This window comes from Cydia pomonella, chromosome 1, assembly GCF_033807575.1.
Source record: "Cydia pomonella isolate Wapato2018A chromosome 1, ilCydPomo1, whole genome shotgun sequence".
Taxonomy (NCBI): Eukaryota; Metazoa; Arthropoda; class Insecta; order Lepidoptera; family Tortricidae; genus Cydia; species Cydia pomonella.
Window position 1 is genome coordinate 20,872,717 of NC_084703.1, and position 27,724 is coordinate 20,900,440.

General features: G+C 35.2%; 2 protein-coding genes across 17 annotated transcripts in view; one reads left to right on the plus strand and one right to left on the minus strand.

Annotated features, from left to right (window-relative positions):
* The window catches only part of LOC133517668 (coiled-coil domain-containing protein AGAP005037), a 173,349-nt gene that overhangs the window by 55,783 nt on the left and 89,842 nt on the right, over window positions 1–27,724 (minus strand). The gene's annotated exons all lie outside the window — the stretch shown is intronic.
* Window positions 30–27,057, plus strand: LOC133517740 (uncharacterized). 4 transcript variants are annotated; one of them, XM_061851132.1, is made up of 6 exons: window positions 30–1,114; window positions 2,226–2,346; window positions 6,136–6,241; window positions 6,820–7,031; window positions 23,526–23,589; window positions 25,070–27,057. In XM_061851132.1, exons 1-6 carry the CDS (start codon window positions 918–920, stop codon window positions 26,962–26,964), a joined length of 2,595 nt encoding a protein of 864 aa, XP_061707116.1. In that variant the 5' UTR covers window positions 30–917; the 3' UTR covers window positions 26,965–27,057. The 4 variants fall into 4 exon arrangements, with proteins under 4 accessions (XP_061707116.1, XP_061707124.1, XP_061707142.1 ...); XM_061851140.1 differs by having other exon boundaries at window positions 1,032–1,498; XM_061851158.1 differs by lacking the exons at window positions 30–1,114; window positions 2,226–2,346 and adding an exon at window positions 1,592–2,185.

Consider the following 27,724-nt stretch of genomic DNA (forward strand, 5'->3'; position numbering starts at 1 on the left):
CTGAAGCTGTGGGTTGGCCGATCGCTCATCAATAACGTAACTATCTAATTTGACAATAGTTTAAATCGCGGTTGTAAATGGTCAATTTCGAATGTGCATCTTATGTTCTTGACAAGTGCGCTTTGCCGTCTCGGCAACACTTTACATTTGTAGGTAATTTTGTGGATATACCACCCGTACATAAGGCCCAAATACAATGAGAAAGGCAACATAGGTTTTAACCTATAGTCTGTTTTTAGGGTTCCATAGTCAACTAGGACAACCGTATGTCCGTCCGCAATTTGCTCCGTAATCGTTAGTGCCAGAAAGCTGAAATTAGAAAAATGTTTTTTTAGGGCGGGGTCCCTAATATTTTCGGAAATAACAATTATTCCTCCCTTTCCCCCCTCTAACTTTTGAACCATGGGTCCAAAAAATGTGAAATAAATGTGAAAGGCTTAGTAAAGACTTTCAAGGAAAATTAAAACGAACCTGAGGGATATTGCACTTGTAAATTCGTAGCTAAGTGTGACAGGGAGGCAACACGTGTAATTTTGTAAGTGTGACAGGGAGGCAACACGTCGAACGTAGTTCGCGGTAGGCCTTCTGATCGGTTATGCCGTTTTGAGTTTTTGCATAATGCCATACAGTCATTTTATAACTACGCAAGAAACAAATGAGCGTTCCATACTATGCTTTGGGCAGTTCATAGTTAAAAAACAGACTATATGTAGATACAGAGATAAATAGGTATTATCTATAGGTAAGTCACCTGAACTTTAAAGGCTGTGGTGATCGCCTGGCAGTTAATCGAGTCTGCAGTAAACAAAGAACAGCCAAGCCGAGCTCTTGACACTTTCACGTGGTTTTTGCTAAACCTGTGCAAATATGGATTGCCTGTATGGTTGTCATCGCCTTGCCGGAGAGAGCGGTAAATTATGTTTTATAATGGTTACGTAGAAAAAGACGGCAACAAAGTATCAAAGAAGATTGTTTCGTGGTTTACAAACACTCAAAGTAATAATAACATTGTTGTGACAGTCTTCAGTTCATGTTTTATTTTTCTACGGCGAGGACACCAGTCACATTTTCCCTGCGGCATTGGAAAGTTTATTAAACATCATATCCTGTTGATGTAAGTATCTCCTACATTCAACTATTAAAACGATGGAACTCGATTATATAATCAAGCATTCACTAAGGCTCGGTATTATAGCGGCCCGTTCGATCGTATCAGATCGATAACTATTACTATTAGTGATATGTCATTATTACGGTCACGGTTACGGTCATAATAAAATAAAATACTTTACTTTATAGGTAAAACGTATAAGAAACCGTTTCGGATTTCTATAAAATACCCAAAATGCTTGTTGAGTCCATAAGAAATTAGTCTACCATTGAGATCAAGTTTGTACATTCCGTTAACCGAAATAGGAATTACGAGTATAAACATAACAAATGATATTTCATATTTATCTTGGTCACTTTAAACTAAGCGTCGTTATGCCTCTCCCATGTAAGGATGTACATATTTATTAGTATTGGTACGGTATAAATAGGTCAATAATTATTGATAACCTATTCTGTTTCGATCACTTACTACTTTTTACTTAGGCTAGGTTCATACTTTTTACGGGGTAATATTACATACAAATGGGAAGTTAGTTTTGCAATTTGTTGAGGTAATTCGTAAAAAAAAAAACTTTTAATGGCATATCTTTAATAAGTGAATAGTAAAAAGGTAAAATAAGGACGCTACCACAAATAACTTTGTACATTGACCCGTCTGTTCCTATGTCTATCGCACGCGGATAATTATATTGCTGTTTCGCCAATGATGCCAGCGGTCATTGACACTTTGAGATCGGGACAACAAATTAAATATGCGCGTGCAATGGGAACAGGCGGGTCAATGTAGGAATTTCTTCGTGCTTAGCATCGTTACTTTAATGAGGCACATCAATATTATAATTATATGGTATTTCTAAATAGCTTGGTGATGTACTCGTATTAAATGCCCACATCAACGCTGCAGCAGTAATGCTCCAACAGTAACGCTGCAGCAGTCGGCATTCGAATGTAACCTTAATTTTACTTGCCATTACAGTCTGTCCTCTGTCGTGCCATTGATTGATTAGAAGTCGACGAGTGATTGTGTCAAATCTTACTTTTGGATCCCATAGCCTAGACAATAAGGGTAAAGGTAGGTACTTATGATTAAGAATCCCATATTTATATTGCAGGTCAATGATGTTCGGGTTTTGGTGGTGCAATTTGTTGACGATATTCAGCATATCGGCCATTAGCGTTGCAATCAACAGACCAGTTTACAAGATTGTCCTAAACTCGAAAGGATATGCACAGGTATTATAGACTTCAGTGACTAACATAGGTATATAGTAATAGTGCCTAATTATTTTCATCAAAATCAATAAGGATAGACTTAAAGGACTACGAAAGGAAAGTACTACGAAACATGTAAAAAATACCCAAGGTAAGTCGTTTGATAGGAATTCCGTTGCTATAGGTAAAGCTACTTCATTCGATAGAAATTTGATTTAAAAAAAAACGGTAGAAATTACATTGCTGTATTCATTCATTTGAACAAAATACATAACCTTTATAAATTGTTCCCTACTTATTTCTTATTAGTACCTATGAATATACATTTTAGGTTTAAAGATTTATTCTCATAAAAGACATACAAGTCACTTACACGAGAAAGAATTATAAAGTAAAAGTAATCTTAATTATTTTATTCTTAGTCTGATATTTAAAGTCAGTACTATGCATAATCTAGAATATATTTAAATACGTTTAGCAATTATTTGCGACTAATAGGAAACCTTCGTTTACTTTTATTTATTTATTTAAACTTTATTGCACGATAAAAATATACAGTTACAAAAGGCGGACTTAATGCCACAAGGCATTCTCTACCAGTCAACCTTTGGGCTAAACAGAGAAGCAAAGTTGGTGTGGGGTATGTAAATAACACTAAAAACTTAATTTACAGTACTTACTAAGTTAATATAAATATAGGTACATATATAAATGTAAAGTGTAGATAACTATATATAATATATATATATATATATATATGTATACCTGCTACCAAATATACTATGAGTATTTTTATAATATTATTGGGATTAAATTAAATCAAATTAATTTCTATTCTTCAAAGCGGCAAGTGTGACGTTAGACACCAATGTTATATATAGTTAGTTTATAACTTTACTATTTATTTGTACCGCCTTTTCTGTCGAGTAACTATCAGCTTTCAGCTTATCCGTTATTAATACCAACATGTTGGGTATGCGGAGCAATGAGTTTATGTCGCTTGCAAGTGTTCATCAATAAGATATTCCTATCTAAATTAATGAGGTCTGTGGCATAGGTACCTTCTCGCTAATATCCTCTCCCCACATTGTTCTGATAACCTACAAAAGTTTAATCTTAGGCCAGGGTAGCTAGGGCCCTACCACATTTAACGCCCATTTAATTTAACATTAATATATGCAGTTGGCGAACAAAGAAATACGCTATTAATTTATGTAGGTGGCTGGATTCTATGGAATTTGTCACTTTTAGCTGACGAAATTACCAGGATCTGGATCCTGCTATTTCTAAAGCTATACATTTTAAATGTAGGTATTTACACGCCACACAACGAGATAAAGTAATCGTAAAACAGGTGAATTATTTCGATATCCATATCTAAATGTGATGAGTATGCGGATGATAATGCGAAACTCTCGGTGCGAAAGTAGTTTTCGGTTTCACTATCCAGTTATTTTTTGCATTGAAAGAGATAAGTGAGACATGGAATAGCATTCGGAATGAAACAAAAAAAATTTCATTGACTTGATATTAGTATGATAATTATTATTCTCAGTGCAACTCGCTTGCGGTTAATGCGATACAAGATGGGCAGTGATGTCCAAAATAAGAAATAGTCATAAATCTGACAGCATCGCAGTGAAAAAATATTTTGTGTTTCAAGCAACTTTCGTAAAATTAATACATAAGAATGCGTAAGAAAGAATGGTCGAAAGTCGTTAGCCGCACCGGCTCTACTCAAACTAATTCGAATATTTCTTTTACTATATATTTTTATTGAAAGCTACTTTGGTTGGAGTTAATAAATTACTTAGACAAATCGGTAAATTATGTTATAAGTAAACGAAATTCGTATTTAAATATTTCAAGACTGAACTTTAATTTACCCAGGATTAATGGTTATTTTTCACATTTTCCTTCATAAATCATTTTTTTTTCCACTACTAAATAACAAAAAATCTTTTGGAATGGTCAATTTGAGCTGTTTCAAATGATACCCCACTTGACCTAGTCACTAGACTTTAAAATTTTGCCCCCTCTTCATATTGGGCATTTCCCATAGTTATAAAAAAAGAATACTTTCAATGTGTCTGGGTTAACGTTGTTCATACTATTCCAAATTTCAAATCGATAGCTTAAGTGGTTCTCGAGATATTTAAGGATGTGACAGATAGACAGACACAGACGGACGGACGAACAGAGTCGTACCATAAGGCTTCCTTTTGTACCTTTTTGATACGGAACCCTAAAAACGGTCCAGATTCGCAATTAGCAGTATCTCAAAATCAACTGTTTATAAAATGATAGCACATAATAATATGGAGTCTCAATGACTGATGACTGTGCATCAGTTTTCGCCCTAAAAATAATATTTAAAAAAACTAAGCGTTTTATAAAAAATTATGTTACACCACCTCGATACATACTGGAAGAACCTTCACAATGGTAAATAGTTTCCAAATCTAATGAGTAGCTAAGAACTTTTGGACTAACCCTCGTAGCTGTAGTACTCTTGAAAAACAAAAGCATTTTTGACATATGTTTTGATTATTTGGTATTCCCAAATTATTTAAAAATCAATAAGGATAAGTAAATTTTTCCTTTCATTAACACTTTTAATAACAATAAGCAAGCACTTTAAATAATAACAGGCAAGTACTTTCTTGATGGCCAAACTCATCCATTCTTTTGCACAAGCAAGATTTCCAATATATCAAGACTCAAGAGTATATCAAGACCCCTGAGCTAACTGCCTTTAGGCCTCCTTGCCGCCTTTAGGCAACTGCTGATCAATCCTGTTCATGCTAGAACTTTAATAAATATCTTAACTAGGTATCCAAATTTTATAAAGGTCAGACTAATAAACTTCGAAATGCATAGTTGTGACCCTAGCTAACAAATCTGTCCCAAGTTGAATATAACTGTTTCGCGCGCTTCGTTTGATATATCGATTGTCATGCAAGGATGTAGTGTAAAACTTATGTATTACTTAAAAATATTAAAAAAACACCGGACAAGTGCGAGTCGAACTCGCCCACTCGAGAGTTCCGTGCAAATTTAACTTATTTTTATTTTACAAACTTAAGAGGATATGGGAGCTTAGATTTAAATATTTAGGTGAATGTATCCGTCTCGCTAACGGAAGCGCCTCCTAGTGCGATAAGGACAACGCCAGGCTAGGCGAAAAATCCTAAGTAAAAATCTCAAAAAACGCTGTTTCGTACTCGACTGTTTCCTCCTCCAAAACTTAACCAAAAGTAACCAAATTTTGAGATCTAAATGGAAATGAAATTATCTGTATCTGTTTTGCTTTTTAGGCTAATTGATGTCCGTTTTGAATACCATGCTTCTCTTTGCGGCCTAGTAAATTAGGCCGTTTTTACGAATATTTGAAGTGCACTAGCATCTTAAGAAACCAAAATATCCAAAAAGCAAAACAGTCCAACACAGACATTCATAAGAATAATCACGGAGGAAACAGTCGAGTACGTTTGTATGGAGAAATTACCACTCCTGTTCTCTCTTAAAGTTTTGAGATTTTCCCTGTGCTACAAGATGTACTACAAGAATAAGACGATATTACTTATTGCCTTTCATAATTCTAGGTTAATGGGAAGTACCCTACGAATTTTAATTCCCTCGAGAGTGTCGAAATATACGTGTTTCGGCATAAACTTCCGTATCTTTTTTTACGTTAACTTAGAAGTTTGATTTTTTCACAGCTTCAAGGGACTGTAGATCTGAATATATAATATCTCGATACCTCCTACTGATAATTTAATAAATAAGATTTAATTTATTTGATCCCAGTTCATTCAATATGACATCGACGTCCCACCGTTGAGGGAGTTCACGCTGTGCGTGTGGGTGCGCGTGACCAGCCTCGAGAGCGACCAAAGCATTTTCACCTACGTCGGTGAGAGCATTTGTGCAACTTGAATCCTTAAATGATAAAAACTTATAAGTATTTATTTATTTGTACAGCGTCACAAAATTTCTTAGATTAAAATTTCTTTAAAAAAAATCATAAAAGTGCACCAACTAAACTGAAACCGCACACGTGAAGTGTTAAGCAAGCGACATTGCGCCATAAGCGCTAATTTGACCCCCTTTCTCTGTTCTTGTTTCGAGTAAGTTCAATGTTGCCCAGTGGGTAATCAAGGGGTCAGAACCTATTACATTTCTTCAAATTAGCTTGGAACTTCTATTGTAATTAATACTGTGAACGTAAATATCATCATTCTCACATTACATCAACTTGTATCATGAATGTATTCGTGCGTCTCTTTATATGATATTATTAAACGTATTTTCGAGTTACAAGTAATCATCACAGATCGTCTAACTTGATACACGCTATTACTGTCTACCTGTTTATGATGAACGAGGTTGATTTATAATTAATGAATAATAAGCAACTTCACGGTCCAATATTTTTTTTTTCCCTGAGTTAATCATTTGTTGCACGCATTGTACTGCTGAATGCATTTTCAGGTACCGACGATAAACGTATTATGCGCTTATGGCTGGAGTCGGGAGGTCGGCAGTTGAGGATCTCATTCGAGCATGACCGAGTGACGTCCAGTGCGGGCGTCGAGTTCACGGCGGGCGGCTGGCGGGACGTGTGCGTATCCTACCAGGCGGACCACGGTGCATGGGCTTTGTATGTCGATGCCAAACTCTTATTGTGCGAAGGTTCACCAAATGTAAGTATGTATTCGTATAAATAAACGGATTAAGTAACCGTTGCGAAGACGTGCGTCATAATTTCTTCAATGAATTTTCATGAATAAATGTAGTATACCTATAGAACAAGAATTCACATGTGCACTAATAGCTTTGTATACGAGTAAGTATGCCGAATATGGGGCTGATTTGGTAAATTGCAAAACATATTAACGCAGACCTTTGAAACCATTCCGACATATAATTTGGCACAGGACTGTCTCATTTCAAACATAGACAGAGAATCATATCGTCTTTGTCTTACGCCCGTACTAGCACACGAAATAAAGGGATTAGTACTCGTTTCCTGGGTCTTACTGACTGACAAGTTGTGTTTCCCAGACTATATCTTCAATAGTAATATGAATAAGTAGACCTATGAAAGTGCAAGCTATTCAACCTTTGTTCAAACTTTTTGTTCTTGTGAAAAATGGTACCTATTTATAAAAGTCATTGATTGTACAGGAATTTTGCGAATTAAATTTGCAATTGTCCGATTATTGTACAGTATCCCTAGTGTATATTTATTCGATGGCGTAACGTGAGCGTACGCGTTTGCATATGTATTGGATTTAGAAACAGCGGGCCAAGCGGTTTAGGAAACTCAAAATCCCATACAAAATGAGACTTAACGCAAACGCGTACGTCACGTTACGCCTTCGAATAAATGTACACTAGGGGTACAGTACTATGAATGTGGTTACGCAGGTTACGGTTATCCTGATACAGTTGATGTAATCACTTTAAAACGTTCTTTCCTTAATTTAATAACGCCACACATAGTGTAGTTCAAGAATAATAGGAAATATTTAATATAAAAAAATCACTTCCTGACACAGATAATTTTTGTTTGCACTCATATACATCATTATTTTGGGTGCAATTAGTGATAAATAAGTAATGTAGTATGTAGTTAAGTTACTAACGTAGCCATAAGCCACACTAACAATTTATGAATAAACTTTATCTGAAATAAATAATTAATAATAATTACTGTATGTGGAAGGGAGAAATTAAATTACATATATATTTTTATATTAAATATTCCCTATTATACTGGAACTTATACTTGTTGCTAAGAAGACCCACTGTCAGTTCGGCTAACAAGACCCGTCCTGGGCCTTATTGAACGTATGAGATGAAATAATAAATTAAAATATTTTAAGATACTTTTGATCTCTTAACCAGACCGATCTGATACTTTAAAAGTAAGTACTTTTTGACATAAAAAAGTATAAGTGTAGTGTTTCAATGTTATTACACTTTTGATTCTTTAAAACGTCTCGAGTTCAATAAAGCCCAGAAAATGTACGTAAAGAAAAAAACAACATGCGTATTTTTTTAATTTTCCTATATGTTTATGTAGAAAGTGGTGCAACTAACGGAGAGTTAATTTCAGTTTTAGCCAACTATTTTCTAGGATCTTATATCTTTAGGATAGTAAGGCCTAAAGCAAATTATTTCCACTAATTAAAAATGTCCTCCTGCAGTGAAGATACCAAATATTGTAAAAAACAATTTAAGTCTGTTATTACTAGCAAAATTATTATATTTTTTGCAGACCTAAATGCGCAGTAGTGCTAGTGTTTAATAAGGCCCAAAATGATACTTTTATAAACGTCTATTTTCCAAGAGTGCCGTAATATTTTTATAAATATTTTGGTATATGAAGAAACTTAAATAAACGAAGGACCTATGTTGAATGCGTTTTACATGTCCTGATTATTCATAAACTTATTTCATATTAAATTAAGCAGGTGGGCCTTATATGCCGCACTTACCTTATATGTACTTATTTCTTCATTAAAAACTGGCCAAGTGCGAGTCAAAGTGACGCTCCAAGGGTGTAATGATACATCTTGTTACAAATTAAAAAGTGTAGAAAATCGTTTAAATTCATTAAAGGATTAAATTTTCTTCTTGGAGTAGAATTCCACCCGGGGCATTTTTTTTGCAAAGGAGCAAAGTTGAAAATTTCAAAAATTAAAAAAATAGAGAAAAAATATTAATTGAGCTCGGATGCAAAGAAGGCAAGAGCCTATGATAAATAAGTGGCTAAGTATACATTAGTGTATGCGTTCCCAATTTGTTCCGCGGGTTCATAATGGGAGAAAACACTGGGGCAAAGTTAAATAATTTTGTTTCGTTAGTGTTCAATACTAATAAGGTATCTGGAAAAATATGGACTGTCATATAAACGCAATTTTCTTACGGCTCGTGTCTATAAGTTCAAATATTGTTAAAACAAATTTTGATTTCATCGTTCATTAATTTCTAGTTAAGAAACATTTTCACATAAATGTATAAGTCCTTTGAACTATTTATTTTTATTCTCAATACAAGATTGGTAAAATAATTTATTAATATTGTTCAGCCTTAAGATCAGTTACCTATACTAGTTCATCTATTGGCATCATGTCGTTCAATATTAGGGTACTTGATTTTGGTTTTATACTGGTTCATCTTTTGGGGCAAAAACGTTCATAGATAGGGCATCGTGTTCATCGTCTGGGCAAATTGCCCTATTTCGTCATATAATATTTTTTACAATAATACTGAATTACAATCTGAACATTTGGAATAATTAATTCTAATCTAGATTACATGCAGAATCATATAAAAAAATAAGAGTTATTAAAAATAAGTTTTAACTAAATTTGGGGTAGGCGCTTACTTGCTCATATTTTGGTGACATGACCCTACTCCGCGACCGAGCTTTGCTCGGTTATAACTATTTATTGTAATATAGTGGTGTATAGGTGATAATCTTAACTAATTTTTTTTAACTAAATTAAACTTGTCTAAAACAATAAGAATTAAAAAATTATATATAAACTTGAACATATAAAAAAAAACAAAAGTTAGTCACCGGGCGAGATTTGAACCCGTATCACTCGTTTAGCAGTCCGCGTCTTAACCCGCTGGACCAGACGGACAGTGGCCGGCAACACGAAATTAGCGACCATATTCTGCGTCGAAAGGAAAACGCTTGAAAACCCGAAAACGCGTTTTCCCAAACATAAGACTAATCTAGATAGATTGTATACCCCCAAAAACCCCCATATACCAAATTTCAGGGAAATCGTTAGAGCCGTTTCCGAGATCACAGAAATATATATACATATATATATACAAGAATTGCTCGTTTAAAGGTATAAGATATAGGATTGAGCAATTACAAACAAAATTCATGAAATTTCTTTGCTTTAACATGCATGTAAATTATAGTTCTGGTAATTATTAGGCTGTGTAAGAAACATCACTTAATCCCAGTTTTGAAACGCCGTGAAATTGCAGACATTTTGTATTTAATAAATATCATTAAACGCCATGTTGATTGTCCTACCATACTCGGTAAAGGAGAATGGGCAATTTGTCCCATGGATGTATACTGTTGAGACATATCTCGTTTGAAAGGGTTTACTCTTAGCATTATTTTATTGTATGACACCAACTTTGGATAACGTGCAGGGACTGAGCAATTTAAAAAAAAGAGTGGCGACTATAAACTGTTGTTTTACAAAGTACTTGTTACGTAGCCGGTTGTTAGGTGTTTTGTATGAAAGAATATGAGAAATTCTAGATTTCTGTTTACCACTACTTACGTTTAAGTGCGTACAGGGCTGGAATTAGGTGATATAACATATGCTTGAATTAAAAATACTACTATTAAACACTGAAACTTGCTTGTATACTCAAGCCATATATATCATTTAAAAGACATTTTTATAAGGTATTTTAATATATATATACTTGCACTCAAATGCTTGCAGGGGCGGTATTAAAACGAGTTTTTTCGTTAATTAATTGTGGTAAATGCCGCTTTGTTTGTTCTACCTGGCACTAGATGGAGCCTTGGTAGCAGTTTGAGTAATTTTTACTATTGGTATATACAATTGAGTCATATCCTATTTGGAAGGTCTTCAATTAAGCATTAATTACTTATATGACACCAAAGACCGAAAGTGTCCAGGGAAGATGATATTAATAATTTTGATCATGCGCTGCGGCGTAAACTGGAACTAAAAAATGTCATTCATATAGAGTTACTTTTGTAACCATTTACATCACTTTGCATGCCTGAAATATAATGAAAAAGTAATTAATATATTTTTTTAAATTATTACTGCTCAATAAATGGCACTAAACTACTTAATTATGATTTTTCAAATCCTCTCTAGTACTGACATCTTGCGTGCAATAGGAGAACCGAATGAGCGGCAAATGCTGGATCCGTATAGTCGCTTAAAAACGCTAAAAAACGTCACCGAAGAATAAGTTTGTTTAATTCGGAACTTTGACAATAAAACGAGTGGTTACCTTGAACTAGTAAGTTTCGTCTATTTATCTCTCTTGCTCTTACATATTCGAGGGATAAAGGTAGAAAAAGCATTACATTTTTTAAAGTTCGCGTTATGTCCCGCTAGAAACGTTATATAAACTTATTATTAAACATGAAATAAGATTCCTAAGCAATAAGTAGGTAAGTAAATGTATTTATGGAGTAGTTGGAGTACCATAATTAGCAGCAAGAAAATAAATCTAAGTTTATATGTTACGATAAAATAAATCGTAAAAAGGTACTATGTACATACTTGTTTTGTCTCTCTGCAGGAAAATTGTGTAAAAGTGAAACATTTGAGATTGCGTCGCGGTTCAAAGCAACGTTTCCTTCGTTTGCCATATGAAGCAGGATTAAATTGTGTAGTTTTAAGTTCTCATGTAAGTGAATTGTCAAATTCTTAGTGAGAATAAAGAATCTTAAACCTAAAATTAACGCAGTGAATACATTAAAAGCATCAGCGACTCTTAACTGCTTTCCAAGCTAAGATAGTAGCTGTATTTCGTTCCATTATATATACATATAAAATAAAAACTTTTGAATACATTTAACACCTTTATTTCATATAAATTGAAAAATAACTGACGGCATACATTTTCTTCACGGTCGCACAAATATTAGCAGGATGAGTCGACAAGTTAATTTAAAGCAAGCATTGGTGAATAGGTGCATCCAGATCCAGATAAGAGAATGCATGGTTATTGCGCCAATCTCGGACCATTTGCGATTGGTTTGCTAAGGGCACCGCTAGCTGGTGCGGATGCACAGAGCACTTATACATACTTTATTAAATAAAAACTTTTGAATACATTTAACATCTTTATTTCATATAAATTGAAAAATAAGTGACGGCATAGATTTTCTTCACGGTCGCACAAACATTATCAGGACGAGTCGACAAGTTACTTTAAAGCAAGCATTGGTGAATAGGTGCATCCAGATCCAGATAAGGGAATGCATGGTTATTGCGCCAATCTCGGACCATTTGCGATTAGTTTGCTAGCTGAAGCGGGTTAACGAAAAACAGTAACTGGCGACGCTAGCTGGCGCGGACGCGTGCGACGAATTTTACCTACAAAGGCACCCGCGCACGTGCACCCGCTCCGTGCACTCGCGCCAGCTAGCAAACGCCCTTAACCTTTTGAACGCCAAGAATACCTTAAGGCGTCGTAACTAGCTATGCTCAAAGCGTCATAAATACATTATAGCTGATATAGCCGCTGTCAGAGTAACCTTCACACTTTCAAGTAAGGTTTAGGGCATAGGGCGTCCGCAACGTCGCGCGTGTGCATGGAGCGGGCGTGCGGCTTAGAGCTCGTTCCCACTATGTCGGATGTCGTGGCGATTTTTAATCGTGTGTCGTTGCCGCTGTTCTCACTATGTCGGATGTCGGATCCGGATTTCAATCGGGTGTCGGCGGTACTGTTCCCACTAGTCGTCTGTCGTGCACGATCGCAGCTGGCGTGTATTTTTCGAGTAGCGAGGCTTAGTACAAGATGAACGTCGACGAAATGTTTGTGGTTTTGTATTATTTGCGAAAGAAACGATTAGAGGCAGTTAAAAAAAGGAGATATTGGGTACACCCAATTCTCAGGGAAAGATTTACCTTATGAATATTTCAGAATTTGATAGCTGAATTAAGAAGCGATCGCAACGACGCGGCAGCGACGCGCGGGTGTGTGGGGGGTTCCGCGGGCGGCGCGGGCGAAATCGTTCAGACATCCGACAAAATGTGAACAGCGCTATATTCACACGTACGCGAGCGAGACACGACACGATTTTTTTTCCGGGCTGGGAGGGCTGGCAAAACGCACAACATTTTATGTCGTATCCGACACAAAATCGTTGTCGGACGAGTGTGAACAGCTTCATATAAAATGTTCTGCCAGTGGAACGTACGATTAAAAATCGCCACGACATCCGAATAGGAAAACGTTATGCTCAACAATTTGGTAGCAGAAGCGATGTGATTTTTTAAAATCGCGACTGTGTCGTTGACATAATATATCTGAGGACGGGCCTTACGGGCAATAAGAATGGGGCCAGTACAGCGGTGTTACGCACACGAGTTTGAGCCAATCGTGCAGTCTAACGCCACAAGTACCACAACGTGATTGGTTGATGAGATCGCATTATGCACGCGATTGATCGCATCTAGTTGCGTTAGACAGCACGATTGGCTCGAATTTGTGAATGACACAACTGAACTAGCACTATCGTTATTGCCCCTAAGTTCGGTCCTTAGATATATGGTAAGCGTCAGGATGGCGGTGGACCTCAGCGAATTTCAAAGAAATATTTATAAACATATTGTACCTTCTGTGTACCTCAGTGTACCTTTAATATAAACCAGTGTACCCAAAACGAGATATTTTACAAAACGGTCCACCCGCCAACTTGACGTCAGGATGGCGGGTGGACCTATGAAATCTTGCATTATACCGCACTAAAAGTATGCAGTTATATTGTGCATGAGCTTAGCCTAGCTTGTTTTGGTGAGAGGTACACCGGTTTCTATTTCTATTTACAGAGGTACACTGAAGGTACAGTCACCATCATATATATCGGAGCGGCCAAGGTACCCACGAATATCTGAACATGCCTCTACTGTCAAGAGGTTAGAGTGCGTGTTTAGAGATCTTTGAGCACCTCGGCCACTCCGATATATCTGATGGCGACTGTACCATATAACTGCATACTTTTAGTGCGGTATAATGCAAGATTTCATAGGTCCAACCGCAATCCTGACGTCAGAATGGCGGGTGGACTTTTTCTTAAATATCTCGTTTTGGGTTAGGTACACAGAAGGTACAGTATGTTTATAAATACTTACTGCTATGGCGCAGCGACCCGAAGTGGATCTTGGCCTCCGACACCAAAGACCGCCATGCTTCTCTGTCCAAAACCGTTTCCATCTAGTCGACGGCGCCGAGTTCGCTAAGGTCTTTTTGCATTTCATCTCTCCAGCGGGACCTACCTAGGATGTCTAGACGGTCTTCGGCCATTTGGAACTTCAGAGTACGCCCTCCAGGCTGCACGATCCTCACCCATCTGGACTACGTGCCTGAGTCATCGGAGTCTGGCAGCGCGAAAAATCCTAGGACTCACACGTGGAGAGGATGGAACCTGGAGACTCCACAGGAATCAGGAGATTGAAGATCTGGTGTCCGAGCCGGACGTCATTGGATGTTTATAAATATTTCTTTGAAATTCCCTGAGGTCCACCCGCCATCTAGACGCCAGATGTCAATGCCGAGTGCGACCGCCCTTAAAGCGGTGTATTATCTCTAGTCTCTCCAATATGTCCTCCTGGTGGGTCCACGGGGTTTATTTAGCGGGTCTACGGGTACCAAATTATTTTTACCATGGGCCGACCATGAACACGATTCTATTTTGAAAACGTTGCCCGCGTAGCTACTTCAGTCTTAGGCGGTATATACTCTACACCACGTTCACAAAAGATTGATATTTTAGGTAAAAACTCACATTTCGCTATATTTGTCCATAGTAAATACTAATTCAAAAACTACTGTAGGGCCTAAAATCTTCTGTGATAGTAATGTAGAAATAAATACTGTTGACAGGCGGTCAACGGTATTTAGTACAATAATTACACTGAAACAATTCGTATAGAATACAGAACCTATGAATAATATATATCTAGAGAATCTAACTTTAATGCAATAATATAATTGAACAAAAGAAATACATTAGTACGAGTATTACGATCAACCTATATGTCTATTTTTAATAGTCTTAATGTTCGTGTATCGGTTCTGTATTCTATGGCCATTAATTATGCTTTATTTTTCAACTTTCTTTGACTACACACAAGTACACATTATATTTGCTTTTTTCTTGAACTTTATCTTGCCCATGTTCGATTCTTCTTATGTCGATGCATCCTCATTATTTCCGTATGGTTTCTGAAAATACAATAACAGTTTTTGTATTGTTTTCTAATACCTATGTTTGAAGTCGGTTTCCTATTTTTAAGAGAAGTTTTTTTTCATGTAAGTACCGTCAAGTGGGGTAAATTAGAGCAGATGGGATACCTATCGACAATTATGTCAATAAACAGTTTTACGTTCCATCAAGAATTGAGAGGTTGCCTCAATTCCTCATGGAACCCATGATGTAAGCTAGACCTTTACACAAATATTCCTTAAACCTCGTTAAGCAAGTAGCTTCTTTACAAACATAACAAAGAAGACAAATCGTCTAGCGTGAAATACGCATCGTTAAAGAGTTATTTTCTGGTCCTGATCAGAAGTTCCACTTCTTCAAATAGCACTTTTTTGAATGGCAATGCCTGGTCTGTTGATGAAACTACAAAACGCCTATAAGATTTGGGGAGTTCCCTTAATTCCTCGTGGTTTTGTCAAAAATAGGACCATCTTGGAACTATATACCCACTTTCAAACGATAACTTATTTTCAACATTGGTTCAGAAAGTTTTTGAAGTCGGTTAAAAAGTAGTATCTTTACAATACTTTCCTTTTACTAAGAAGGGATGACTACTACAATTTGCTTACTAAATAAGTACTTACTTACTATTAGTATCAGATTGGAGTCGACTCGAGAGTCGATAAAATGGGCGTCGCTACCCTTTCCGGGTGGGGGGGATTTCACCGCATGAAAAAGAGACACATATAGTGAGTTCTTACTGTTCTACCAAACTACATATATAAAGTAGTCGTACTTTTTGAGTCAAATTAGTTTAATTCTAAAGGTGCGACGTAATGGCCTGAAGCCCGCTCTTAGCATACCTAATTATACTATTTGATGGATATTGGTGTCAATTTATAATACGTTTAATTATTCATTGTCTTTACCTAATTATCTTTACCTTTTGCCGACCGGTTTGGCCTAGTGGGTAGTGACCCTGCCTATGAAGTATGAAGCCGATGGTCCCGAGTTTGAATCGCGTAAGGGCATTTCTTTGTGTGATGAATACAGATATTTGTTCCTAAGGCATGCGTGTTTTCTATGTATATACGTAGATATATATTTATCTAAATAAGTATGTTTAACGTCGCCTAGTACCCATAGTACAAGCTTTGATTAGTTTGGGGCCAATCTGTGTAAGATTGTCCCTACCTATTTATTTATTTATTACCTAACGTAACCTACATTAGGTAATGAAAGCATTTTATTTTTGTAAGGGTAACAGTTTTGTTGGGATATAAAATGGTTAATGATAAAAACTAATACTTTTACCAGCATTTTAACTTTATATTCATTTATTCGAAACCTATACATTTATGACAATAACTTTTGCAAGACGATAAGATTTTTTTTTATTCACAATAACTTGTCCGTATTCGAACTGTCTGGCTACCCGGCTGGCCGTGGCTGTGTACCCGGATTTTATACTCTGAAACTGGAACTAGTGACAGATAAGAGTCGATTGATGTTTTTTTTTTTAAAGACACTTATACTTAAATAGAATTACTTACCTATGTTTAATTAAAAGAAAGACTACTTATACATAATAATCCTTACAGTTTTAACCTATTTAACCTATAAGAAAAAAAAAAAAAAAAAAACCTATTTAACCTACCTACCTACCTACTTTTAATAGTAGCAGTTCGGTTCACTTAGTAGAAATACCTGTTCTAAGAATAATGAAAAAGAAAGAAGAGTAATAAAAATAAAGAATCTGGAAGTCGTTGAGGTGTTCCGTTCTTCATCAGCAATTCTACTTCAACAAATGTCACTTTATTGAGTAAAAATGCTTGTAATATTGATGAAAATCCTAAAATGACTATATGTATGCCTATCCTATACAATATGAGAAGCTCCTTCGGTTTCTCGTAGAACCTATCATCAGAACTGGACCTTGACACAAATGTTCCTTAAAAGCCTTACATGCTATAAACGAAATAAAATAAAAAACACGCCTAAGGTAAAATACTTGTCGTTGAAGAGTTCCATTTTGCTCAATATCAGCAGTTTCACTTCAACAAATGTCACTTGTTCAAATAAAAAAAACTTGATATGTTGACGAAAATCCTCAATTCCTCCCAATTGTGAATTCAAATCGATTTAAAATCCTCAATTCCTCATTGAATCCATCATCATAACTGGACCTTGACACAAATGTTTCCTAAGAACCTAGCTTGCTACAAACTTAACAAAGAATAAGAATCGCGCCCGTTGAAGAGTTCCGTTCTGGTCAATATCACTAACTTGTTTAAATAAAAATGCTTGATATGTTGACGAGAATCCAAACATTACTGTATGTATTGTATGCCTATAAGATTTGAGGAATTTCTTCGATTTCTCATGGAACCCATCCTCAGAACTAGACCTTATGACACAAATGTCTTCAAGAACTTTACTTGCTACAAAATAAACAAATAAAACATATCGCGCGCGAATTGGCGAGTTCCATTTTGGCCAGCATCAGCTGTTGCATTTCGTCAAATGTCACTTTTTAATAAAAATGCTTGATATGTAAATAAAAATCCAGAAATTATAAGATGTCAGGAATTCCCTCGATTATTTATGAAACCCATCATCAGAACTGAACATTGATATAAATACACCTTAAGAACGTTACTCGCTACAAGCTTAATAAAGAATACAAAACGCGTGCGTTAAAAAGTTACGTTATAAATACACCTTAAGAACGTTACTCGCTACAAGCTTAATAAAGAATACAAAACGCGTGCGTTAAAAAGTTACGTTCTGGACAACATCAGCAGTTCCACTTGATCAAATATAACTTTTTTTAAATAAAACACCTAGAGATATTGATGAAAAAAAAACTATATGTATTTCTATAAGGTTTGAGGTGTCCATCATCAGACCTAGACACTAGACACTGGTGTCTAGCACAGATATTTCTTAAGAACCTTACTTTCTACAAACTTAAAAGTTCCGAGGAATTGTTCGGATTAATCTCTGCCGCCTCTTTCCGTCACCGCTTTACGCTACATCATTTATATCTTCACCACTTAGATGGTTGGCAATCCTCAACTGTGCATTTCTCTAGAAACTTCCTGCCTCATACAGCTAAACTATGAAATGATCTGTCGCATGCGGTATTTCCGGCCCAATACGATCTTTCAAACTTTAAGGAAAGAGCGTGTTCCTATCTTAAATGCCGGCACCGCACTTACAATCCCTATGGTGTAACAGATGTCCATGGCCAGCGGTAATTGCTTACCATCAGTTGATTCGTCTGCTAGTTTACCTCTTATATCACAACAAACAAAAAAAGAAAAAATCTCACGCGTTGAAGAGTTCCGTTTTAGTCAACATCACTAGTTCCACTTCATCAAATGCCACTAATGTGAATAAAAAAAGCTAAAGATATTGATGAAAATCCAAAATGACTATATGCCTATAAGAATTGAGGAGAATGAGGAGTTCCCTCGCTTTCTCATGAAACACATCATCAGAACTGTACTTCGACAAAAATGTTTCTTGAGAATCTTACTCGCTACAAACTTAACAACGAAGAAAAATTGCGCGCGTTGGAGTTCCGTTTTGGTCAACATCAGTAGTTCCACATCATCAAATGTCACTTTTGTGAATAAGACTTGATAATATGTTGATGAAAATCCAATAAGTACTATATATATACCTATAACATTTAAGAAATTCCCTCGATTCTTCATGGGACCCATCATCAGACCTTTACCTTGACACGAATGTTCCTAAAAACCTTAGTACTTAAAACTTACTTGCTACAAACTTAACTAATAAAACAAATCGCGGGCGAGTTGGCGAGTTCCATTCTGGTCAACATCAGCTGTTACACTTAGTCAAATGACAATTTTTTAACAAAAATGCTTGATATGTAAATAAAATCCCAGAAATTATTACATGTATGCCTATAAGATTTTAGGAATTCCCTCGATTCTTCATGAAACCCATCATCAGAACTGGACATTGATGTATTAAGTACACCTTAAGAACCTTACTCACTACAAGCTTAATAAAGAATACAAAACGTGTGCGTTGAAAAGTTCCGTTCTGGAACATATCAGCAGTTCCACTTGATTAAATGTAGCTTTTTTTTAATAAAACGCCCAAAGATATTGATGTAAATCCAAAAAAAACTATATGTATTTCTATAAGGTTTGAGGTATCTATCAGACCTGGATCTAGACACAGATGTTTCTTAACAACCTTACTTTCTACAAACTTATCAGGACAAATCTATTACGGCGAGTGTTCCATCGAATTGCTCGGATTAATCCTTGCCGCCTCTTTTCGTCATCGCTCTACGCTACAACATTTTTATTTTCACCACTTAGATGGTTGGCAGTCCTCAACTGTGCATTTCTCTAGAAACTTCCTGCCTTATACAGCTAAACTATGAAATGATCTGTCGCCTGCGGTATTTCCGGACCAATACGACATTTAAAACTTTAAGAAAACAGCGTTTTCCAATCTTAAAGGCCAGCACCGAACTTACAACCCCTATGGTTTAGCAGGTGTCCATGGGCGGCGGTAATCGCTTACCATCAGGTGTGACGTCTGCTCGTTTGCCTCTTATATCATAAAAAAAAACAAAGAAGAAAAATCTCGCGCGTTCAAGAGTTCCGTTTTGGTCAACATCAGTAGTTCCACTTCATTAAATGCCACTAGTGGGAATGAAAAAGCTTAAGGTATTGATGAAAATCCAAAATGACTATATGCCTATAAGATTTGAGGTGTTCCCTCGCTTCCTCATCGAACCCATCGTCAGACCTTTACCTTGACACAAAGGTTCCTAAAAACCTTGGTACTTGAAACTTACTCGCTACAAACTTAACAAAGAAGACAAATCACGCGCGTGGAAGAGTTCCGTTTCTGATCAACATCAGCAGTTCCACTTCACCAAATGTACTTACTTACCACCCATTTATTTGAAACAGTACCTAGGTACTCCATTTTGATGCCGCCAGCTTGAAACTTCAATGGCCTCAGTGTCCGATGAACAACTTAAAAATGCTGAAAGTAATAACAATTATAATAAGTTGGGGAGTAGCGACCTTACACACCCGAGTGCTCCTGGGGAGTTCTGTTACCGGACATACAATAATAATAACAATAAATAAATATTATAGGGACATTCTTACACAAATTAACTGAGTCCCACGGCAAGCCGAGAAGGCTTGTTTTGTGGGTACTCATACAACGACATAATAATATATAATATACAAATACTTCAATACATAGAAAACATCCATGACTCAGGAACAAATATCTGTGCTCATCACACAAATAAATGCCCTTACCGGGATTCAAACCCAGGATCATCGACTTACTAGGCCAAACCGGTCGTGAAAAAAAGAGCAAAAAAAAAGAAAAATATGTCAAAAGAAAATGCGATTTGGAAACGTTATTCGCCACTTAATATATATCTGGTTCACAGCATTTATTTGGTGCTGATATAATGCCTGCAATATTACCTACCCGAGTACATTAAAATATGAATAAATTATCATAAATTCAAAAGATGGTCCCTATAACAGTTCATTTTTACATGGAAAAATGGCTTTCATATAAAATGTTTGTCAGACATATTTTTGGAAGTATAGTACAATCATTAACTTATAAATATAGGTAACATTTCACGAATAAAAATACGGTAACACATATTTTTAATTATTTTTTTAACTTATCCTACGCAAAATAGAATTGGAGAAACTGACATAGGGACTATCATTCGACACGACACGTATAGTAAAGTATGAATCCGCTCTAAGTCCCCTTACATAGACAGTGGGAAGTAAAATAATTCTTGTTCTGAAAACAATAAAATGTAAAATGATTAGGTAGGACAATCCAAACTTCTAAGGTCGCCTAGATCAGAAGTAGATATGAATTTGTTCGACAATACGGTAGGAAACTTTTCAGCATTTACATTGGCGCATTTTTTTCTGGAATACTATCTAAATTACACTTTGTATATATGCTACATTTTTTATATAATTTGGAGCCTTTATTTTCCATGGAGTCGAACGCTATATAGCAGCTATACGAGAAAAAATAATACTTTGATCTTACCTACCCCATGAATAGTGAAGATCATCAAGGAGCATACTCTCTGAGATCAATGGAATGGAGTGCCTTTCGATTGGAGAAAATTATAGCGTATTAGAAATATACTATTTTGTAATTACAATGTTGAATATTTTAAATTGCGTGTTTTGACAATTATTGTTGACAATATTACATTCAGAGTCATCTTGACATAACTTTAGAAATCCATAAACTAGTCTATACTTTTTAAAATGATGGAGTAAGACTGACGAGATTACCGCGATGTATAAATGTTTTACGTCAAGTAGAATTTTGCTTTAGAGCGACATCTGGCGTTGAGTAGAAAAGTTAAGGCGTAATTAACTACAATTAATTAACTCATTAAATGGTTTTATTTTGGTCCCTGCAACGATTTGACCCCAGTTATATTATACGAAAAATAGCTTATAAAAATACTTTTCACATGATATACATGGCATTTGTATACACTCTTATTTCGCTGTGTATCAAGTAATTTTTAGAATGACGATTTTTTAAAACTGTACATTGTGTCCCTTTAAATACTTTATCATTGGTGTTGATACAAAAAACATAAAGCATTTTTTATATTCTTTCGAATAAAATACGCTAAAACTTTTTATATCCCGCGTATAAGGAAATATAACTGCTTATATGCGCAACTTCTTTTTTTATATAGCTCGGTCCCTGCAAGTGGTCCAAGGTTGGTGCCATACAATAAAATAATACTACGATTAAGAGCTTTAAAACGACATATGTCTCAACAGTATACATCCATGGGACACTCCCCATACAAAAGTGCCCATTGTCCTTTGCTTCACTGTTCCCTCGAGAAGGTTAAGGCACTTTGGTCCCATTAGTATTAACCAGGCTTCCACTAAATATAGGAAAAACAATTTATTGTGCAGGACAGGCATGAGTTTAAATAAAGCTTTAATTAATTTAGACTTTGATATATTTAGTGATAGCATTTTATATGGGTGATACTTCTACCGCAGGTTCGGGCTCGGCTTACTAATACTATATAGTTAAATAGGTACGTAGGTTTCGTAGGTACATTTAGATTTTATTGTATTTTGGATTCTCGTTTGGAGTTTTGTACAGTCAGTGGTGGAAGTTTATGGCTACTTTATGCATGAATTCCATTCCTTATGTGTCCATGCAGTTTTGCAGCTTGCTGTACACATTAACCTTGTGCTGTAGGTAGGCACTTGTTTGTGTAACAGAACTGTAATTATATTTGATCTTTGTTATATTTAGTTTTTTATAAGTGAGAACCTGTAATTGGCTCTGTATTTCTATTGTATTTTATAGAAATGTTTAAAGCTGTTGGTTTTCCATGTATGTAATAAAAAAAATACAGAATGAGTATGTCATGCCATATTTAATTTAGTTACATACTATATGTACAGTCAGAGTCAAATACTTTGTAGCAACCAAAGTGGTCAAATAGATCGGTACACCATCTATTTAGTATGGTGTACCGAACTATTTGGCCACTTTGACTGCTACAAAGTATTTGACGCTGACTATACTTACGTATATAACAAGTATGCATTCTAATGAGATCGTCACGATCATAGTCTATGAAAATTACTGGATGATGAATCGTTTATAATTATTAATACACAAAACAAAGCAAGGTTAAGATATAGCTTACTACAAGGAGAGTCCAGGCAATAATTCATAGGTTACTGTATTCAAATGTATGTGTGAGTTCTGCAACCGTATCCCGCGGCGCCGATATTAACTTTGAATGTCCGAGCTGAGGTCACGGGTGATCCGTGGCAGCTGAAACACGCTATAGTCGTATTTGTAACTCTTTACCCTGTAAAGAGTCACCGACACTGTCGCTATTATTTAGTGTGTCTGTCGCATGTAAATATTGCTGAACATTATGTTACACATATTTCGAGCTGAAATGAAATGAAAATATGTACTTATTTAATATGAAATGTCAATTACACCTGTTATTGAACTCCATTAAAATAGTACTGTTAATGGATCAATGTAATATAATACTACTTTAGGCTAAATATCTGTTAAATATTCATCACTTCACTCAATTCATCACAGTACAATAATTTTAAAATATATAGAAGTATTTAATTTTTAACTATTTCTTTCACAGCTTCGAGGTCTTGAATTTCCAGGAAAAGGAAGTTTGATAATCGGATATGGGACATCCGAAAAAGGTGATACTTGATATTTTAATATAATTGATTATTAAGTGAAATACCATAATTTAGAAAATTGCCTGGTTCATATTGCGTTATTCGCTATGTGCACGACTGTCACGCAACCTAGCGTCCGCAAGTCTAGGGGAAAACGTCAATGCACTACATCTTATAAAACTACTCCAAAACTAAAAACTACTGAACGAATTTTCATACGACTTTCATCTAACAATAGAGTGATTCTGAAGGTTTAGGTACTTATACAACTTGTTAAGGTTTTGTGTAAATTTGTTGAAATAAAAATAGGCTAGCTAGGAGCTTTAATCGACAACGCTACCGAATCCGTTTGAGCTATAAAAAGTATCAACACAATGTACGGTGGGGTTGTCTCTCTTTCATGCGTCTACAAAAAAGTCCGCGATGTTGAATTGTCTATCTTTTAAGGATAACTTACTATACCCATTCTTAACTTCTGGACAAAAATATCACATAATATGTGGCATTTGCAAAGCTATTTACACGGATGCAATATTAATAATTATCAAATTAAATACGTTAGTTATATTAAGCATTTCATACAGACTAGGTACAATGGTCCCTTACACTATAAAATTTAAATGAATATTTCAGGAGTAATCGTAAATTAATATGTATGAAATGTAAAACGCAGTTGCGCTGGGATCGCTTAATTACCCCCACCATGCACTTCGCACTTAACTATTAGGTCTAAGAGGATCCTTCCTACGTATTTAAGAAACACTTTGCCCATTGCAATCCCGAAATTACTTTCGTGACTAAAACTATAATATCCACCGTGATATCTAATGGAGATATTTTTCAAAAAAGTTCTTTCAAAAATGGTCGTCAAATGTGATCACGCTGAATTGAATTGATTGAATGGACTACAAAAACACGGTAATACACTTTTTGCTGCTCTCGGAAGAAATACCTATTCCTATAAAATATTGACACATTCAATCAATTCCGCATTCTTTAAAAGAACTATCAAATGATGCGACGTTTTTTAATGTTTTCTATTTTTATTTAAGTAGATATACTAGATATAGTTAATGTATATTTATCTATATTGCGGAACGCTACAACAGCATTATGGTGGAAGTATTTTTTCATGTTGAAAGTCTACCTATAATTTTAGATTGATTGGATATGACGGTTTTAACCTAGCAAATCTTATAAGGCCAAATTGCCCTAATGTATTTACCGCCTCACTAAACTTTAACATATTCTTGGGTGAATTTAGTGGATACGATGAAAATGATTTATCTGGTGAAGGTAATATAGTCATAGTCATTCTTCGACCACTTTCGATATTTCTTCAGTTATAAAAAAACTATTTACCATGACTTTTTTTTAAACAAAATAAGAACTTATCGGTTTCTTTACAAATTGTTTGATAAGTAGTACTGGTTGAGTCTTATGTATTTATAAGAAATTAGTCTTACATACCTACGGTCACTGTAATCTGCCTATTTTTCAGGTTTTCCTACTGGGCTGTCAGGAGAGATATACGGTGCATCTCTGATATTATTATCAACAATTGAACGGAACATCACCATGAACATAAATAATTGGAATAAACTAAAAACCACCCAGAAAAACAAGTTCACATCTATAAGTAAGGAAGGAGACCAATATATTGTTCTGGGTGATTTACAAAAGGATGATATGCAGACTGCGATTCCGCTTACCATAAACAAGGAATATGACTTTTTCTCCTCCGGTGTAACTAGGCAACAGCTCGAAGACAACTTGAAGGTATTTTCTAGACATCCTTCACATGTAAGTGTACCAAGAAATGAACAAAAACATGAATTTGCAATTGATGACAATATTACGTCTAATAAAAAAGAAAGGGAAAAAGATTTTAACCGACTATTCAAATATAATGAATTTAAAGCACACCGTGGCATAAAGAAAGAGTTAACTAGTAGCGGTACACAAGATTTACCAATAGTGCTTGAATATGAAACACCACCGACCATCAGTGCGTTAACTTCTGATTATTCTATCAGAAACTCAGACCGAGGAAAGACTACGAATGAAAACAAGCATGACGACATAATGATTTCGGATGTAGAGAAACCTCCACCACCTGAACATGACACCAAGGTTTATGGACAGTGGACGAGTTCAAAATTTGCGAGCAACGTTTTAAGTTATTTGAAAAATATGAATTTTAACATAAACAAAAAACAAAAGAAAGTAATGTCAACTTTGTCTGATGGAAAATTTAGTGATTTATACCCATATCCATCTGAATTGACACATGCTATAATACGGCCACCGATCAATTACAAAAAAAGAATACCGAGTACTAAAAATCCTCATTATATTATAAGAAGAGATATTAAGGAACATCAAATCAATGTGCAAATCATTAAGTCAGATGACAGTGACATTATTTTTCCCTTGAAAAATGTTGACCCCAAACTCATAGAAGTAACGAACAGAGGAGATGCAAAAACAGAATTAAAAACAACATTACACAAAAGTGAGGAGAATAACACACCCTTTGCTTCAGAGGAAACGAGTAATTCACAAAACGTGTTACACAAACGTCAGTTTGACAGCATTATAAATACATCCGATAGACATAGAGGCAGTAACTTGATGAAAATTCTTCCATTTCTGAAATCAAAAGAATATTTTGTGAACAACCGTCATACTCAATCAAAAAATATTAAAATTAATAAACCTTTTTCCATTAGCCTATCAAGCGGTGGCCAATGGAGTGATTTTTATCAAAGAATAGCAGATAGGCAAAGTAGTAACGGTGATAGCCTAACAGCTGGTCGCGCTTTGGCTAAGGAAGTGTCCAATCAGGCTAAACAAAATATTTACAACGTTCCCCTTTTAAAATATAAACATGACCCAATAACGCCAACAAGTAATAACATTGCGGTTACAGTGGTAAATGACTATGATCGCAAACAAGCAAGTAATCAAATTAATTTTAATAAACAAGTTAAACTAGGAAATGCATTAAATGAACGATTCATTGGTTTTGATGTGCACCAAATTAAAAATACTTTCTTAGATGGAGACGATGCGATACCAGATATTAATAGATACCGATCTAAATCGAATTCAAAGATAGAAAATATCCCGGCATCGCTTGAGATAAGGGTCTGCAAAAACGTTGAATTATATGTACACGAAGATGAAAGCATAGGCAAAAGCAAAATTAAATCGCCAGTTCAGAGGAGAAACATTGGCATTGAATTTGTTGTGCTAAGTTACAAAAGATGTTCAACTAACGAATCACCTTTAAAAGATAGCCCCTTTATACTAATTGATTGGATAAGAACTCCAGTCAAACTATTTGGGGGTGCGTATGCCAAGAAAACCAAAGATTTGTGTGGATTTTTTTGAATATTTTTTATTGATAATTTATATATTTAGAACGTTTGCGTAATCTAATCCAGTAAAACACGCTCATGCGCTAAGAATACAGTTTTACCAACATTTGCGTGTTTCATTTGTACACACTTTTCTTAGCAACCAACATGAAGAAATCTAACTAGGCGTAATATTTTAGAAATGAAATCCAAACACAGCCCATTTTCTAAATGAAACATAAGTAATATAACTCAATACACAGGGATAGGGATGTTGACATATGTAAAATTTTAATATAAGTAACTGTGGTATTATATTATAGCTTTTGTTACTTTAGAAAAATCAAGTTACTTTTTTTTTAATTGTTCAGTTCAGTAGGTAGGCCTAGCAACAAGCACTTATGAATAGTAATACAGTATTACATATAATTATCCTAAGCTAATTATCAGAGCAATTTATTGATGTTGTAAATATTATTCCATATATAATACTAATGAATATAATTCATAGATTAAGTTTAATACTAAAAATTTCACAAAATATCGTCATACAAAAAAAAAACAATTGTATGAAAAATACTAGTCTAGAATGTTTCTAGAATAAATTCTAAATGTCAAACAATTAAAATAAAAAATAAAAACAACAAAGGAAGTACATGCATTGGGATTGTGTATCTTCTTGGTTCGTAAAGTTTTTCATATTCATCTCACAAAAATAACATGGAAAAAATGTTTATTGATAACTATTAAATAAAGATTTAAAAAGCGGCCAAGTGCGAGTCGGACTCGCCCAT

Coding starts and splice junctions, on each gene's coding strand:
- LOC133517740 (XM_061851132.1), top strand. CDS start 918: ATGTTTTATAATGGTTACGTAGAAAAAGACGGCAACAAAGTATCAAAG. Junction 1,115..2,225: donor AAACATCATATCCTGTTGAT/GTAAGTATCTCC, acceptor TTTATATTGCAG/GTCAATGATGTTCGGGTTTT. Junction 7,032..23,525: donor TGTGCGAAGGTTCACCAAAT/GTAAGTATGTAT, acceptor TTTCTTTCACAG/CTTCGAGGTCTTGAATTTCC.